This window comes from Pantherophis guttatus, chromosome 4, assembly GCF_059756535.1.
Source record: "Pantherophis guttatus breed Tessera chromosome 4, ASM5975653v1, whole genome shotgun sequence".
Lineage (NCBI taxonomy): Eukaryota > Metazoa > Chordata > Lepidosauria > Squamata > Colubridae > Pantherophis > Pantherophis guttatus.
In genome coordinates this window covers 134,924,950-134,942,329 of record NC_142066.1, presented here as the reverse complement: position 1 = coordinate 134,942,329, position 17,380 = coordinate 134,924,950, and the positions used below count along the sequence as shown (strand labels likewise).

General features: G+C 34.5%; 1 protein-coding gene across 1 annotated transcript in view; it reads right to left on the bottom strand.

Annotated features, from left to right (window-relative positions):
• ITGA8 (integrin subunit alpha 8) overlaps positions 1 to 17,380 on the bottom strand; it is a 119,612-nt gene that overhangs the window by 37,893 nt on the left and 64,339 nt on the right. Inside the window, exons 15-20 of the mRNA XM_034402551.3 lie at positions 15,311 to 15,418; positions 9,016 to 9,071; positions 6,315 to 6,469; positions 4,105 to 4,242; positions 3,572 to 3,639; positions 2,976 to 3,123 (exon numbers count right to left, since the gene is read on the bottom strand). Coding sequence (XP_034258442.2) covers positions 2,976 to 3,123; positions 3,572 to 3,639; positions 4,105 to 4,242; positions 6,315 to 6,469; positions 9,016 to 9,071; positions 15,311 to 15,418 — 673 coding nt within the window. The remainder of the gene's footprint in view (positions 1 to 2,975; positions 3,124 to 3,571; positions 3,640 to 4,104; positions 4,243 to 6,314; positions 6,470 to 9,015; positions 9,072 to 15,310; positions 15,419 to 17,380) is intronic.

Genomic DNA, 17,380 nt, shown 5'->3' with positions numbered 1-17,380 from the left:
GATCAACAGGAGAAGTATAAAAAGTTGTAAGACATTAGAAATTACATAAAACATCCTTCAATGAAATAAAAACATGTATTTTCTCTTTTTTTCTTTAACACAATTCATTGGAGAAATAACATTTAAAAATGTATACAAAATGCCTTTAAAAATCATAATGTGCTTGGAATGACTGCTATGCATGTTACTAAGCAAAGTATCTTTTGCAACCTGATGTCTTCCAGATGTATTTACTATCATTGTCATCATTTACAAATGTTACAGCTAGTAGAGTAAGCTAATTATTCCAGATTTGGGGTAGATACCAAAAATGGTATCTGTGTATCTGTCCTGAAATACTATGCTGAAGACTCCAGTTCAATATAACCTGAGATATGATTTAAAATTGTAGCTCATAATTAGATACTCCAGAACAAACCTATGATATCAATACTGGTGCTGTTTTAAAGGAATCATGAATAAACTAGCCCCAGAGTGGGGTAGGAATGGAGATTTTGCAATATCCTTCCCCCAGGAGTGGGGACGGATTGGGGATTTTACTGTATCCTTCCCCTGCCACGCCCACCAAGCCACTCCAACCAAGCCAAGCCACGCCCACCAAGCCACTCCCACAGAACCGGTAGTAAAAAATTTTGAAACCCATCACTGGAACACATGGCTTAATTTACAGCTAAGAAAAGTATGAAAGTCTTATGAATTATCTGGAATTGTTGCAAGTGGAAACCACTGAAAAGAGTTGGAAAAAGTGAAACTTACAAAAATTATTGGATGTACAGTTTTAATCTTTAATAGAGCCTTGGTGGCGCAGCAGACTAAAGCACTGTTAAGTAACACCAGCTGCCTGCAATTACTGCAAGTTCAAATCTCATCAGGCTCAAGGTTGACTCAGCCTTCCATCCTTTCGAGGTAGGTAAAATGAGCACCTGGTTTGTGGGGGCAATAAGCTGACTTTGTATAAAAAAGAACACCGCTTGGTGGGGGAGGAGGCGAAAGCCCTACTAAGCAGGTATATACAAAAGTATGAAGGCTATTGCTTAATGCATTGTAAGCCGCCCTGAGTCTCCGGAAAAGGGCGGCATATAAATCGAACCAATAAATAAATAAATAAATAAATAAATAAATAAATAAATAAATAAATAAATCTTTACATCTGGCAAAAAGGCTTTCATGAGGATGGTTAATCACTTATCAATTTGTACTTTGATCAATGCACTGTCTTTAGAAAATATTACTTATGTGTTAATAATATTATAAAAGATTAAATATTTCAACTATCGCCTTTTAAGGAATCAACTAATTAAAATTAATATGACTTTTAAAAGTAGCAACATCTTTTTGTCAGACTGGAAAAAGTCAGGCTGTTTTTAAAAATAGCAAATAAGTGACCTTGAATTTAGACAATGGCCAAAGTACTTAACAATTCCCAAAGCATATACAACATTAGGCTTTACCATGGCTGCATATATTGGTTATGTGTTCATCTTGACTAATTGGCCTACAAGACCAAATTTTATGCCCACCAGTTACTTATTAGATTGTTATTTAAAGTGACTCATGCCATCTCACAGTTAAGCATTTATTTTGCCTGAGTCAGAAGCTAAAACTGATTTTAAAAATTCAACAAGGAATATCTGAGCTCTGGAAAGCCAGAAGCTCAAATTCTCACAGAATCAATAAGATCACCAGGAAATACTTGGAGACTGATGATTGTTTTGCAGAAGGCAAATATAACCTCTCACTTACAGTCAGCTATCAAACTAAACAATTGGCGAGATTTTTTTTAGCTCAACCTGAAGTTACAGAAAGCTAGAGCATGTTTACCAGCTTACTATATAGATCAAAAATCTATTAAATGAGTAATAAATGAATAATCTATAAATGAGTATTTATTTATTATTAAATAAATAATAAATAATACAGTAATAATACATAATTACATAAGGTATACTTTTTGTAACTTTAAACATGAACCATTTAATAGCATTATAGTAATTCTAATCCTGTTTATGGTTAAATATATAAATATATAAAATATTTAAAAATCCCATCTGTTGTTAAATATATTAATTAAAGTTTGATTCAATTAAGTAAAATTTTCAGAAAGTTATTTCCAACACAACAAAATAATCATTTTTAGAAAGGAAATTATCTGGGCACATCATGTTTTCCTTTTTGGAGTATCATACTTTAAATCATTCAAAATAAAGTTCATAATGCATTAACTTTCAACTGTTTGTAGTAGTCAGATAAAATGAAACATTACTCTTGCCCAGTGTACACTATTTGTGCACCTAATGAATAGGACTTCATCTTGTTTTCAAAAGAAGAATTTCTTTATACTTTTTAAGTAAAATGTATTACCTCCAAATCAGCTTCTTGCTATATTTGCTCTAAACAAAGCTATTGAGACATTTTCATAACCCATCTTCCCATAACTGCAACCATCTGATAGGATTTATACTGAAATAACGAATGTTATTTGAAAATCTGAAAGGAATTTTAGGAATATGTGAACCTTCAGTTCAGTTCAAAAATCAAATTCCAAAGTGATTCATTTGAATCATTTTTTCAAATCCAGTCTTTGAACTGAACTTTCGAAATAATTTTATACACTAAAACAGGTGTATTTGAATTAATGAGAAGATCTGATACATATTTTTATTCAACTGAACTGAATTTTCAGAGTAGACTGATGATTGGAATCAATTATGCAAATCAAATTGAATATCTGAATCAAACTAATTATTAAAATTAAATTCTTCCATATACTGAATGAATTCATACACTTCAGTTTGTTTATTTATTATTTATACACACTGCCCATTAAGTCTAAAGTTGCTAGGTTTCCCCCTATCCACCCCACCTCAACCCACTCCCAAATGTTATAATTTTGTGTAGATTTTGTGTAGATTTTGTGTAGGTTACAAAGCCTCCAGTGGAGACAAAAAAAAAATGATATGTCTGCTGGCCATTACCTTGTTGTTCCGCTCAACACCGGTGTAATCAGCTTCTGGAGGTATTGTTATATGTAGCTCGGCTTCATAGGCACCTTCTCCTTCATTTCTTGAATTGATTGTAAGCATGAGATAGTTTTCTTCCCCAATTACAATCTGATCCCTATCACTACAAAAAATGTTACAATCCAGTCCATTATTGTGAGAACAAGATATATGTTATGAGACTAGAACTGCAGTCAATATGTTCCTGTAAGCATTCCTGTGACAAGTTCTGAGTGAAAGTAAATACTGTATAAACAGCTTTGCCCTAATGAAGCAAAATGTTTGCTCTTTTGCTTAAATAAACAAAGTTTCAAGAAGCAAAAATATACAGAAGGGATTTGGATTTTATAACTACAAGAAACCTTTGATGCTGTACATTTGACAAATTGGAAAAAGTAAACTAAAGACTAAAAGTTATCTCTCAACATGCAACATTTAAAATTGATTTCTAATTGCATGCATGCCCTTTCCAACTATTCTACTATTGTGTTGTATACTTTCCCTGTACACATTTTTAATGAACACCTTTATTCCATTAAGTACAATACATATGTTTACTTGTTCCAACTTACGGCATAACGGAAAGTTTCAAGTCAGGAATGCACACGTTGTCTTCTCCACAATCCACAAGAATGTATGCCTAAATTGTCCAAAACATGCATTGCTCATGTTAGGGCCCTTTTGTAGGAATTCCAGCCATTTCCTTTTTTACTTTTTGTTTCTTTTGATAGCCGTTATAAATATCTTCCCCCAAAGATTTTGATCCTTCCAAACCCTGATCTTAATACAACAAGCCACACTAGTTACTTATATATGTAAAGCCAGGTTAGGTTCTGCATACTGGGTATATACACATATTTTTTCCATTCCGAAGCAAGGCAAATGCTCTCACATCTTGTTATTGTTAGTTAGGACTACAAGAATGAAAACTCTTTGAAAATGCAGTTGGAGGAGAGTAACAAATTTAAGGTTAGTGTGGTTCAATTAACTCACCACAATGAACTAATTTGGCTCAAGTTACTAAGGGAATGCTGAAACTACTAAATAGGCCATCTTATAGAATAAACTTCATAATGTGGTAGAATTTGCATGCAAAGGCACATACCTGTTTCTCCATTCTGTTTTCTTGGTAATAATTCAATATTGGGCTCACAGCTAATACGTCAGAAAATGTGGATTCATCCAGTTTATAGTTCAAGCTAATATTGATTGGAGACAATTTATCTCTAAATTCAGTTTCATCCTATAGGAATTAAATTATAGGAATCTAAATTTTGAGCTATATTGATCATCATTTTTCATGAATGCACAAAAGAAATATCTGATTTTTATTTCGATAATAAAAGAATTAATATTCCAGTCCTATGATTATTTAGATATTAGGATGACCACTTCCAATGGAATGCCATTTTCATCACAAATATGCATAGGGTCACAGCTAAGACATTTAAAAAGACGAAGAACAAGTTATTAATTTCTATTAAAGCTTCTATGACACTTTGCCTCCATGTACATTAGAAATGGCTAGCTAAATTTATTTCAAAAATGATATAGTGATAAAAATATTGGATAGGAGAAATCCAGATTCAAATCTTCATTGTATTATGAACCTCATTAGATAGCTTCAGATCAACCATATTCTCTCAGAGTAACCTAACTTGTGGGATTCTGTGCAAAAAATGTGTGTAGGAACTTGTATGTCACCCTCAGCTCCGGGAGGGAAGAAGGAAGGAAGGAAGGAAGGAAAGAGGGAGGAAGGAAGGAAGGAGGGAGGGAGGGAGGGAGGGAGGGAAGGAAGGAAGGAAGGAAGGAAGGAAGGAAGGAAGGAAGGAAGGAAGGAAGGAAGGAAGGAAGGAAGGAAGGAAGGAAGGAAGGAAGGAAGGAAAACTCCTCTATGGTCTTCCAGATAATTCTGGATTGATCAAGTAGATAGGGAACTGAGACCAGGCCCATTTCAGAACAAGACAAAACTTTCAACTATTCTGTTAAATATACAAGCATAAAATGTACTTCAGCAAAAAACTCTGAAGGTTCCACCAATCTAAAGGGCCCAATTGGCACTACATTTTTTCTAACAAGTATATTTATTTCTGTGCCTTTCTGAAAAGTTAATTGAAATATCATCCTCCACATATGCAACACCACAGAAACAGAATTGAATTCAGCTATTGAAATTGAATATAACTGATGTTCTTGGAACATCTGTAAACACTATTTATACATTTGAACAATATATATATGAGTGTTATTACTGTATTTGCATACATTTGATCTGAACTGACACTAATATAGTTTATCTCATAAAATCTGATATTGAATATACTCCACATATTTTGTGGATTTTTATATGTATTTAAGTATTTTATATTAGCACATGAAAGCAATTTCAGTATCTGACATTTCATAATTCATATAGAAAGAATTTACTATTTAATAGTTCTAATGCACGGGTGTCAAACTCGATCCTGTCACATGATGTATTATGATATATTATAGCTTTTTTGCCTTTGCAGAGCTGGGATGGGCGTGGCTTGCGTGATGCATCCAGCCCACAGGCCACTAGTTTGACACCCCTGTTCTAATGTATCATAATTGTCAAGCTACTACTTTAGAGAAACAATTTTTGCACTGAAATTTGCTGTGATATTTCGTTATGTGAAAGCCTTATCACAGAAAGTTCTGGGAATGTATGCTAGAGTCTAAACTGATATTAAATAGGGTTGGATTATATTTTAACACTACCAACTGTGAGTTGGTGGTGCATTCTTATGTGGCTGAAAAAACGTGATGGGCAATAGAGATAAGACAATATTTCATGTATTTTAAATACTGCATTGTAATTTGAACAATCAACAACGAATCTTTTAAGAAAAAATTCAAAACACAAAAACAATTTCTTTGATTTTCACTAAAATGTTGAACACTTTTAAAGGAGAAAATACATCCTTAATTTGTTTGATCTATATAGATTTAAAAATTTTCTTAATGCCATATGTACATTCCAAATAAGCTAAATGGGATTCAATTTATATCTTAACACTGCTAACATGCAACTCATGTCATTATTTTATCCCCCTCATTTGTTGAGTGTTTCAGTAAAGTATGGTTATTTTTCAACTATTATAAGTTTGAAGGAGAAAGTTGATGTAAATTATTATTCCAAAACCATACAATTAAAATACATCAGATTTACAAAACCAATTACATTTTTAAATTTATTTTAGCTGTCACTGTGTACTCATCCATATTCAAACTAATTCCAGAATAACTATCCTGAAAGTATGATTTTCTTGACCAGCAAAGAACAAAACTTACTCTAAGATAAACCACAAAGTCCTTGCAAGTGGGCCAATTCTGTGCAGTTATCATGAAGGAGAAGACATGTTGTGACTGATGATAATCAAGGAAGAGAGTCCTCTTAACAGCTCCTTTGGTTTTTAGTGAATCTAACTGTAGTTCAGCTTTCAGAACTAAAGAACATTAGGAAACAAAATGTTGTAAAAGGCAAATACTGTCCTTCACATTCTGCTCTGATTTAAGAGAAAGCTGCTGTTTTTGTAGTTTCTATACATTCAGTGAATCAACTGCCTTTTTCTATAAGTAGGATATCCAGGTATTTCTTATGGTATTGTAAAGAAGAAAACAAGGATTATTGTTCTTCACTGCCTTTTAACCAGAAATTCACCACATCAAAACAAAAATGTACAATATTTCTACAATACTCTCCCAAGTAAAATGGTTCTAAATTTAACATTTTTGACCGACCCAATGCTTTCCTAGCAGAACTAATACCAGCTTTGTTCCCACAAAATAGATGTGATTGTCTCTATCGTCTTTCAAGACATTATTTAAATGGATAAATTCTATGCTGGGTTAAGTGCTGGGTTAAGTGGCAACAGCTGTCCTCATCCCACAGAGGCTCTACAGTCAAAGGACTGTAGTTCAGGCAAACTGGGAAAAATAACATAATTGTTGCAGTTGCCTTCGTCCAGCACTTCTCTTCAGACTAAGAAATTAAGGAAATGCCAAATTTAGAAAGTGTCACTACTCTTCCTCTCATAACCACCTATTCTCTTGTGCTTTCTAACTGTGGCCCTACATTAAATCTTCTATAAACTAGACTAGGGGTGTCAAACTCGCGACCCATAGGCCAGATGCATCATAAGCTGGCCACGCCCACCTCTGGTTTAGCAAAGAGGAAAAAAGTCATGATACGTCACATGACAATAACGTTGCGCCGCAAGTTTGACACCCATGATCTAGACCAAGATCTTTCAACCTTTGTTCTATAGAACCCTTGGTTCTGTGAGAACTTGATGGGATTAAGAGAAAGACTAAAAAAAGTAAAGGTTCACTTGAACCCAGCCAATTTTCTATCACCATTGCCTTGTCTCTGCAGCAGGGGTTTGAGGATTTTTTTAAAATTGTAATTAAAAGGTTCTACAACCTGAAAAGGCTTGAAAATCCTTAAGGAGAAGAATCTAGAGCAGTGTTTCTAAACCTCAGCATTTTTAAGATATGTGGGCTTCAACTTGCAGCTGGCAAACTAGACTTGAAGTCCACACATCTTAAAGTTGCTGGAAATTCTTGTCCTTAAAGATTCCATAGTTTTCTCTTCTGGTTCAAAACTTTATTGTCATCTGAGGTATATTCAGTGTTGAATAAAAACTAGTCACTCTTCTCGCAGCTCTCTTGCTAGCCTAAGGACACAGTCCTGCTTTAATTTCAGAACCATCGGCGCCTTTTCCTGTCTCATAGCCAAATGAAAATGTAAGACTATAGACATAGCTGGGTCATCTTGAAAAATTCACAATCAGCACTTAGCAGGGATGCACCAACCCTGCCAATCTTTGTGAGTCCTTTGCTGGGTAATATATGTTACATCTAGCTGTATTAGAAAAAGCAGCAATCCTAAAATCACCTAAACATGAAGGAACATTATTTAAAACGGAATATGAACCATTTACTACTGAATAAATACTGGCTCTTAATTCATAAACATGTTTCATGGGCTTAAGTTTTGTCTCACTATCTTGTTTCTTATAGCACAGGGACTGCAAAATATACACTTATTTATTTGTTTACTAATTTAGGGTGGATGGCAGAACAGTTTACAAACAGAAAACTAAGAATAACAAAACAAAACCAATTAATCAAAATAAATTCAAATTAAGAAGAGCTAATAATGAGGACTCTGCCTGACGATCACCTAAAAACCTCAACCTCATATTAACCAGGCAATCCAATACTTTTGCAATATTTTGCATTGATTGCCAGTTGGTTAAAAGATGCAATTCAATATTCTGATCACCTTCAGAATCTTATGTGGTTTGGAATGTGGGTCAGTCCAGTCAAGTGTGCTAAAAAGTGTGCTTGCTAAGATTCCCATTGCTTTTCAGGTCTTTGTCAGAAGGCATTTGAAGGCCAACATTCTCTGCAGAGGTTTTCCTCCTGTGATATGCTTTCATCAAATATTAGGCATACATTACCTTTTAATACATGGGAAACTATTAAATATATTTTTCCATTGTGTATTTGAAAACTGCTGTAGAAATAGACAAAATACCTGAGTAGGGAATGAATTTTCTTATTGGTGAATGCTACATGGTGCTATAATTATAATCTACTATGGTAATTATTTATTATGGTTTGATGTATTTAGTACTTTTCTTTTATTGTTGCATTATTCTATATTTATTCATCTAGAACTTGTATGACCTTTAGTTACATATATTGGAAGGTTGTGGAATCTTGAAGCTCTGGAGGACTCTAGGCTGAGAATGGTTGACTTAAAGCTTTTATCACTAGCAACATAAAGCATGCTTGTTACTTGCATTCCTGGCATTAGCACCTAGTTTTAAGAATGCTAACATCTGGATGTAAGAATGTTAAATGGTGGATACCATAAAGGCATCTTTAAATTTTAAAATATTCCTCAATGTTCTCATGAAAATTTTCAAATTCCCCCCAAATCCCACAACTTTCAACCTAACATGCAAATATTAAAAAGACTTACCTATATTATCTGAGAAACCTGGACTTTGAAAACCAGCACAAACTGCTACATTAAAACTGTAAAGGAAAGAGAACAATACTCTTATGGAAATTCTTGTAGACATTAAAAAAAACTTATTAACATCTGTTTTCTTTTGTCTTCTCCTTTACAAAACCTGCCATATAAAACATACTGTTCAAATAGCGTTTTGATTATTATCCATCTTCCATCTCTATTGCTTAATTAAAAGAAACCTAATTCTGATTTTTTTCTAAATTATCTTCCTAGTCAACATTACTAAATAATTATGCTTTTAAAACCAGGGATCTCAAGCTCTTAAATACCAAGACCCATGCCTAGTAATCTAACAAAATCAAAATCATCAAAAAAAAAAAAAAAAAAAGCAAAAATTTAGATATGATTTTTCACAATTTTTGTTCAAATAACATTTCTAGGTCCACAAGCTCCTATTGGATGGATTTAACAAACCTATTTTACATATTCTAATTAATTGGCAGCTCATCCTTTTTAGAGATGTTATCCTTTATTATTAAATCAATTGTGTTTTTTTAAAGATGCATATTATGATTCATTTGCTGTTTAATTGGTCTGTTGTAAACTTGGTCTTAGCTTCCAAGGATGATTACACTGTGGAATTAAATATTTTATATATCCCATTTATCTGACTATTGCCTAGTCATTGTTACAGATTAAATCATAATTACATAAATCAAAGAGCATTTTAGTTATATGACTTTCTCATGTATATAAAAATAAATTTTATAATAATATAATTTTTAATCAGTCTATATTCACAAATAACCACATTTTGTTGTTGTTAGTTGTAAAGTCGTGTCTGACCCATCGCGACCCCATGGACAACGTTCCTCCAGGCCTTCCTGTCCTCTACCATCCTCTGGAGTCCATTTAAGCTCACGCCTATTGCTTCAATGACTCCATCCAGCCACCTCATTCTCTGTCATCCCCTTCTTCTTTTGCCCTCAATCTTCCCCAGCATTAGGGTCCTTTCCAGTGAGTCCTTCCTTCTCATTAGGTGGCCAAAATATTTGAGATTCATCTTCAGGATCTGGCCTGCTAAAGAGCAATCAGGGTTGATCTCCTCTAGGACTGACCAGTTTGATTGCCTTGCAGTCCAAGGGACTCGCAGGAGTCTTCTCCAGCACTGTAGTTCAAAGGCCTCAATTCTTTGATGCTCAGCCTTTCTTATGGTCCAAAAATAACTAGATATAGATGATTAAATCATTATAGACCCATCACCACCACCGCAGATTTCTGCATACATGCATTTTGTGCCACAGCATACAATTTACTGCTAATCAATCTGGCTGGTAATTTTATTTATATATCACATTTAGAAACTGTCCTTCTCCTCATAGAGAAACTGTTAACAGCATGTATTCTTGCTGGGGATAATACCAGTTTAATTTACACCATCTAATTAGATATTTATACATAGCTAAACACAAAGTAAGTTCAAGTTAAAGTCAGTTTCTAAGTGTAGTAAAGAAGGCTTATTATCATTGATTCTAAAAGTTTTTAAGGAAGTGTTATTTTATACTTTCCCAAGAATTATCAAATCCTTCTGGTTCTTCTGAGAAATGAATAAGATAATGTTTCTTAAATGAAGGGTTAAAAAAAGGAGTAAAAACAAGAAACTTGCATGTGGCATGCTAATTGCATGTGACAATTTATACTTAAGTATGTAGATTAGTCTGATCTACCTTGAAAGGCTGAGAGATTCAAGGAGCTGATTATTGTTGACACAGAGATTGTCTCTCCCCAAGAGTATTTGTTCCACTAGATCTGATAGAATATAGGTGTTCCAGGTCCTTATGTTAAATATGTATCTGCTCCCATTTAGGCGGACCGAGAAAGCAACCATTCTTCTTGGCAACCATTCTGCTTTTGAAACACCATTCCCCTTGAGATCCATCAGGCTTTGCCCTCCTACATTTCTAAAAAGCTTTAAGGTCTTGGCTTTTCTTATACGTTTTGGGACACTGTGAGGTTGGGACCCAGTAATGTTCCTTGTGCATATGTGGGGACATATGTGGAAATATTGTTGCTTGTGAGTTGCATAAGATAGAGGCCATATAAAAAAACAAATAATCTAACTTTGGATCAAATAATCAATCAATCAATCCAATGACTTACAATAAACACACCAGATAAGGCTGGTACAGGACTGATATAGGACTATACTAATTCTATAGTAGTTTAATTCTAACTTAATAATTTAGGACAACTGTTTTGTGTCTCTATAGACATCAGAACAAAACAGTAGTCATACTTATCTTAAGTCTCATTACTTTCAATAAGACGATAACATGGCAATATAAACTTTTTGATACCTACAACAGATTGTTCTGTTTATTTTTCTATTTTTCAAGTACATGTAATTAGGATACATTTTATCCAGGGGTGAAATGCTCCCGGTTCGGACTGGATCACTCGATCCAGTAGTGATGGAGGTGGGGGTTCGGAGAACCGGTAGCAAAAATTCCTGCCCCCCCCATGCCCAGCTGAGCCGCGCGATCATCAGAGGCTTTTTTTCTTTTAAATGGCTCTGACGATCCAAGCTGAGTTGCCTGATCGGCAGAGGGTTGCAATCAGGCAACTCAGCTTGGATCGTCAGAGCCATTTAAAAGAAAAAAACTTTTTTCTTTTAAATGCCTCTGACGATACAAAGTCTGACGATCCTAGCTGAGTTGCCTGATCAGCAGAGGGTTTTTAAAAAACTCTCTGATGATCAGGCAACTCAGCTGGGATTGTCAGAGCCTTTTGAAAGCATTTTTTTACAACCTCTTCGCCGAAGAGGTTGTAGAAAAAATGGTTTTAAAAGTAAAAAAAAAAAAATGGCCACGCCCACCCAGTCACATTACCCCACCACCACCATCAAGCCACGCCCACAGAACCGGTAGTAACAAATTTTAGATTTCACCACTGATTTTATCTATATATTTATCTGTATGTTTTTGGATAAAGCATGTACACTTTAGTATTGAAATGCTCCTTCAGTTGATTGATGCCACATTTTGCTGATTTACAGCTATTCCTGCAGAAATGTTGAAGATGGGAGCAGAGTTGGGATAGAGAAAGTAACACCTTATTCAAATGCTAGCCAGACTATACAGAGGGGACATGGTGGTGCAGAGGCTTAGTGACACTGGAATAGCCAGCCAGAAATGATGTGCATTTCAACAGTTTGAGCCAGGTTCCCTGAGACAAATTGAGCTCCCATTGCTTGATCCCTGGCTCCTGCCTACCCAGTAGTTCGAAAGCATGCAATATTGCAAGTAGACAAATGTGTGCCAGTTTGGTGGGAGAAAAAACTAGCTGTGTTCATGTGTTGGAGGGTGGAAGTCAATGCTGGATGAAAGGCATCATGACAAAAGGCAAGGCATGACTGGTGGAGAAGCCCCGAAGAGCCAGCAACCCAAGCACCAGTTAATTGGTGTAAAGCTAGTTTACCCCCCACAGTGCATCAAGGATGGATGCACAAGTGCCAAACAGAATGAACTAGCAATCTAGGCGATCTAGGATAGGTAGATCTTCCTGACATCGTATACCATGTGCTAAATAAATAAATAAATTCTATAAAGACTAAAGTACCACTAACTTAATTTGAATTCAACTTTCTGCTTACTACATATTTTATCCAAACTTTAAATAATTTTTTAATGATTTCTCTGTAGGTAAGAACACAAAGTTCATGCATTTTAATAACAATTCTCCATCTGATTCAAAAATAGTTTCTTTATACTAGATACTATTTTTACATTATAATTCAGATCTTTGGATTTCTTGGCCTTTTTAATGGTTCATATAATTTTTCATTCATTTTAATCTAAAATGTCAATCAAAAGGCATTTTACACAAGTTGCACAGCTGGCTAAGAGATACAGAAACCTATCTCATGGTGTAAAGGAAATATTTGTCTCTTGGAGTTTCCCTAATAATTGTTTGCATATGTATAACACGAGGTTTTAACAACTACAGAGAAAAATTACAGAATGAAAAACTAGCAGCTGTTCTTCAATCATTTGGGAAGACTGCATTAATTTTTTTTATAGTAAGAGTTAAATCTCCAGGGCACTGTATTTTATAATGTAATAGTGTACTACAAGCATCTATCAACTATTGTATACATGTAACACATCCACTGATACATCTATCAGAAAAATCACATTTAAACAATCTTTTTCTCATAAAATCCAATTCAAAAATGCTAGGAGAAATCAGAATGTAATTGAGTCCTTCCCAATGAGGTAGAGAAAAAAGAATTCTGAGATGGTTAAATGAATTGAGCAATAACTAGCTAATCTCTCACAAATTAAATTCTTTGTAAATTAAAAAAGAAACCAGTATGTCATAAAAAAATATTTGAAATCATATAGCTATTTGTGTGAAAATATTTGGGTTTTATAAAACATAAATTTATAAACATGTTCAAAAAAAGTAAATCTACCTATCTACAATGAGCATTCCATCTATTTTGATTCTCCTATTATTTTAGCTTGCTATGTATAAATTAAGCATTGTTATATCTTTGTCATCTCCAATTCCTTGGCTTCAAAATGTGTTGGATTTCAGTTCCCATAAGGCTACACTGATTATGCAGCATAAATCTAGAGGACACTGGGTTGGGGAAGCTTGGTACAGAGTTATGATGCATATATTTCTTGCTTCAAGTTAGAATTTCAGAAGATTCTATACAATGGTTAGGAAGCATATATCTATACCACACTTATACAATCTACTTTCTTTAGAGGTGGTAAGTTCCAGATAGGTAAATAAAGAAGCAAATAAACACAAATAATTTAACTATATTTCTCAGCCTGCCCTGAAGAAGTATTTGTAAACTGAACTAAGCAAAATATGGAATAAAAATCAATGGTGCCTATTTAAATCACTTAAGATTTGCAGATGATATTGTTGTTCTCTTCTCACAAGGCCCACAAGAGCTACAAAGAAACATAAAAGAGCTGCATGAAGCAGGAGAACCATTTGGCTTAAAAATAAACCTGAAAAACAGCCAGGATATGTTTAATAAACTCACTAAAGAAAGAAAAAAATATATGGAGAAGAACTAGATATAGTAGACCATTACATATACCTTGGTCAATGAATCTCAATGGAAGGTGATACAATAAAGGAAATTGAATGGTATGTTAAATGTGGTTGGCAGGCATTTGGCAAGCTAAGCCTAATTTTCAAGAACAATCTCCCCCCTAGGCCTGAAGAGAAAAGTTTTCGATCAATGTGTGCGACCTGCTCTGACATACCGATGAAACATAGACACTAACTCTATACAATCTATATAAAAGCTATGAGTGGTACAAATATCCATGGAAAGATACATGCTCAGCATCACAAGATAAAATAGAAAGACCCTGCACACGGATTAGAGAACAAATGAAAGTATACAAGATCATCAAGAGAGAAAAAGAATTGAAATGGAAATGGACTGGTCACATAGCAAGAACTGATGGCAAATGGACCAAGGGAGTCATAGAATGGAACACATTCGATAAAAAGCATCCATGAAAGAGACTTAAAACAAGATGAACAACAATATCAGCAAGTATCGCGGGCCCAACTGGCAAAAGAAAGCTCAGGACTACAGAGGTTGGAAACATGGGGAAGAGTGGATAGACAATGGTGTAAAATGATAATGAATTAAACTATATAGTCCTTCATATTTTCAGCGAAGATATATCTTTCCATAGTTTGTTGATTGGTTAAAAAATCAAGCACTGATTATGATGTCTTATCTAAGGAGTATTGAGCTATATTCAGCACAATATAGAATTCAGATCATTAGACTTGCATTTAAGCTTGCATGTACAATATGGTCAATTTTTACTGAACATTATGAGGGTGTCTTCAATGTTGCATTTTTCCAGGAAAATATTTAAAAAACAGTTTCTGATAATGATATCATAGGATTTCCACAGCTGACACCAGCTAGAGCATAGAAAAACTCAAAGAAGAAATGCAAGATAGGAACATGTGGAGAGACCTCAGATTGGCCCTCAGATTTGCCAAGAGTTGGACACGACTCAATGTATAGCATCATCATCATCATCCTGCTTTGCATAAGATTTTTTTTTTTTTTGAGATTCTGTTCAAGCAATGTACAAACTAGGATCATAAACTGGCCAATGCTATAATGTGGAGATTGTGTAGTTTTGAATTAGCTTGGTCATAATGTAAGAACTCAATGAGAAAAATCATTTTGCAAGCAAACCACGAAAACTTGTCTGAAAAAAGTTCTTTATTTTTTCCAACTTACCAGGCCACTAAGGTCATAGAATCAGGAAGCTGACAGGTTTTATTTTCTGGATTTACAATCACTGGGGAGAGCAAGAGCTGAGCATTTATCGTCACAACTGGTCTTGCTCTGAAAGGCAATCAAAAGTAAATCAAAACATATTTTAAAAAACACAAAAGAGAAGACAAAAGGCGATTTTTTTCCATTTCTATGGATGTTCATGACATTTAGAAATACAGAAAATATGAATTACACATTTTGTATACAATAAACATTCAAAACACCAACAGAGACATGTATACAAAATACCCACATCAAGATGAGACAGATCTGTCTAGAGGGATGATGCACAAAATTCTGCTTTCAATGTTAATGATTCACTCATGTCTGCACATATGATAGCATCTCTCTCTGATTTCTATTGATAGCAGTTAGCCAAATACTCTACAGAAAAAGATGCACCAGTAGAAGAAGGTGGTTGTTCTTGTTACTAAGATTGGAAACAGCAGGGATTTATTTTAACAAATAAACAAATAAAATGTATGCATCACATTCCAACAAAGTTCAAAGCCACATTGTAAGACTGCAGTTCCCAACTGTGTGCCACAATGCCTCAGGGTGCCACAGCAAACTCAGAAGAAATCCACAGGATGACACAGTGATATCCAACATCTGTCACACACCACACAAACTTTGAACCTAGAGGCACCATGAAAAATTACTGAGATACTAAGGGAATTGTTAACCAATAAAATTTGTGAATTTTTGCCACAGGGTGTTACTTATACAATTCTAACACAGTAAAATATAAAACAAAATTAGTGCAATCTTATTTATATTTGCTCATATATAAACCTGAGTTCAGTGATATGCTGTAGATATGCTGAATTCTATCAATGGAGAACCATTTTATCAAAAAGTATTTATAGAGTGGATCATTTGAGATTAATGGAATTAAGTAAATCATGAAGTCACCTGAAACCACTGTTTGATGTCACAATGAATGACATTTGAGTGACAAAAAAACCCTAAAATGTTGTATTATAAAATAATTATTTTTAAACCAGTTGTCTGCAGCAATATCTGATGTTTTTATAGACAGGTTTATAAAATAAAACAGATTATACAATAAAAATTGTATAACTCAGTAGCAATCCAGGTACAGGCATCAAGTGTGAAATCCATAAAAACCATGGATTCTGAAGCCCAATTCTGACTTGTTGAGCTAGACAATATGACCCAGTTGAAATTTTTAAAAAACTCATGTTTTACTTTTTTTTTTGCTTCCCACTTTTTTGCTCAAGCTAAAGGAAGCAAATACATGATCGCTATTTAAAAATACATCATAATTCTCTACATCTAGTGGGACCCAGAAGAAGAGCCTTCTCCATGGTGGCTCCCTCCCATTGGAACATCATCCCTCCAGAAATTAAACTGGTTCTGATACTCTTGCATCAGAGTCTGAAGACGTGGTTTTGTTAGCAGGCCTGGGAAACCCAGAATGGGATGGAGCCCATTAAATCAGTGGTGGGTTGCCCCCAGTTCGCACCAGTTCTATAGAACCGGTAGTAAAACTGATAGGAGCCTTCGCCCACTGACCCTGACGTCATCAAAATTCTTCTGTGCATGTACAGAAGCCTCTGTGCGAGCAAAGCACGTGCGGCCCATTGCAAAACGGTAGTAAAGGTAAGTAGAACCCACCCCTGCATTAAATGGCTGATTTGAGTGTGTGTTGTCAGCAACACACTGAAAACCCCCCACTGAGGTGGGGGGTTATTTATTATTATTTTGTTATTTTTGATTTTTATTATTTTTTCTACATTGTGTTTTTATTGTCTGTAAGCTGCCTAGAGATGCCATGAGGGAGTATGCAGTTGTATAAATTTTCTTAAACAAACAAACAAAATCTTAGCATAAACTCAAATTGTCAAGAATACCCCATGAAGATTATTTAGCCCAAGAGCTGTAATACTGAATCCTTTTCATATATTGATACATAAGACTCTAAAAATTAATACAAAATGAAGAAAATGAAGAATATTATGGCATGCCTTCAAACCCAAATTAATTAAAATTGAATGTACAACAGAG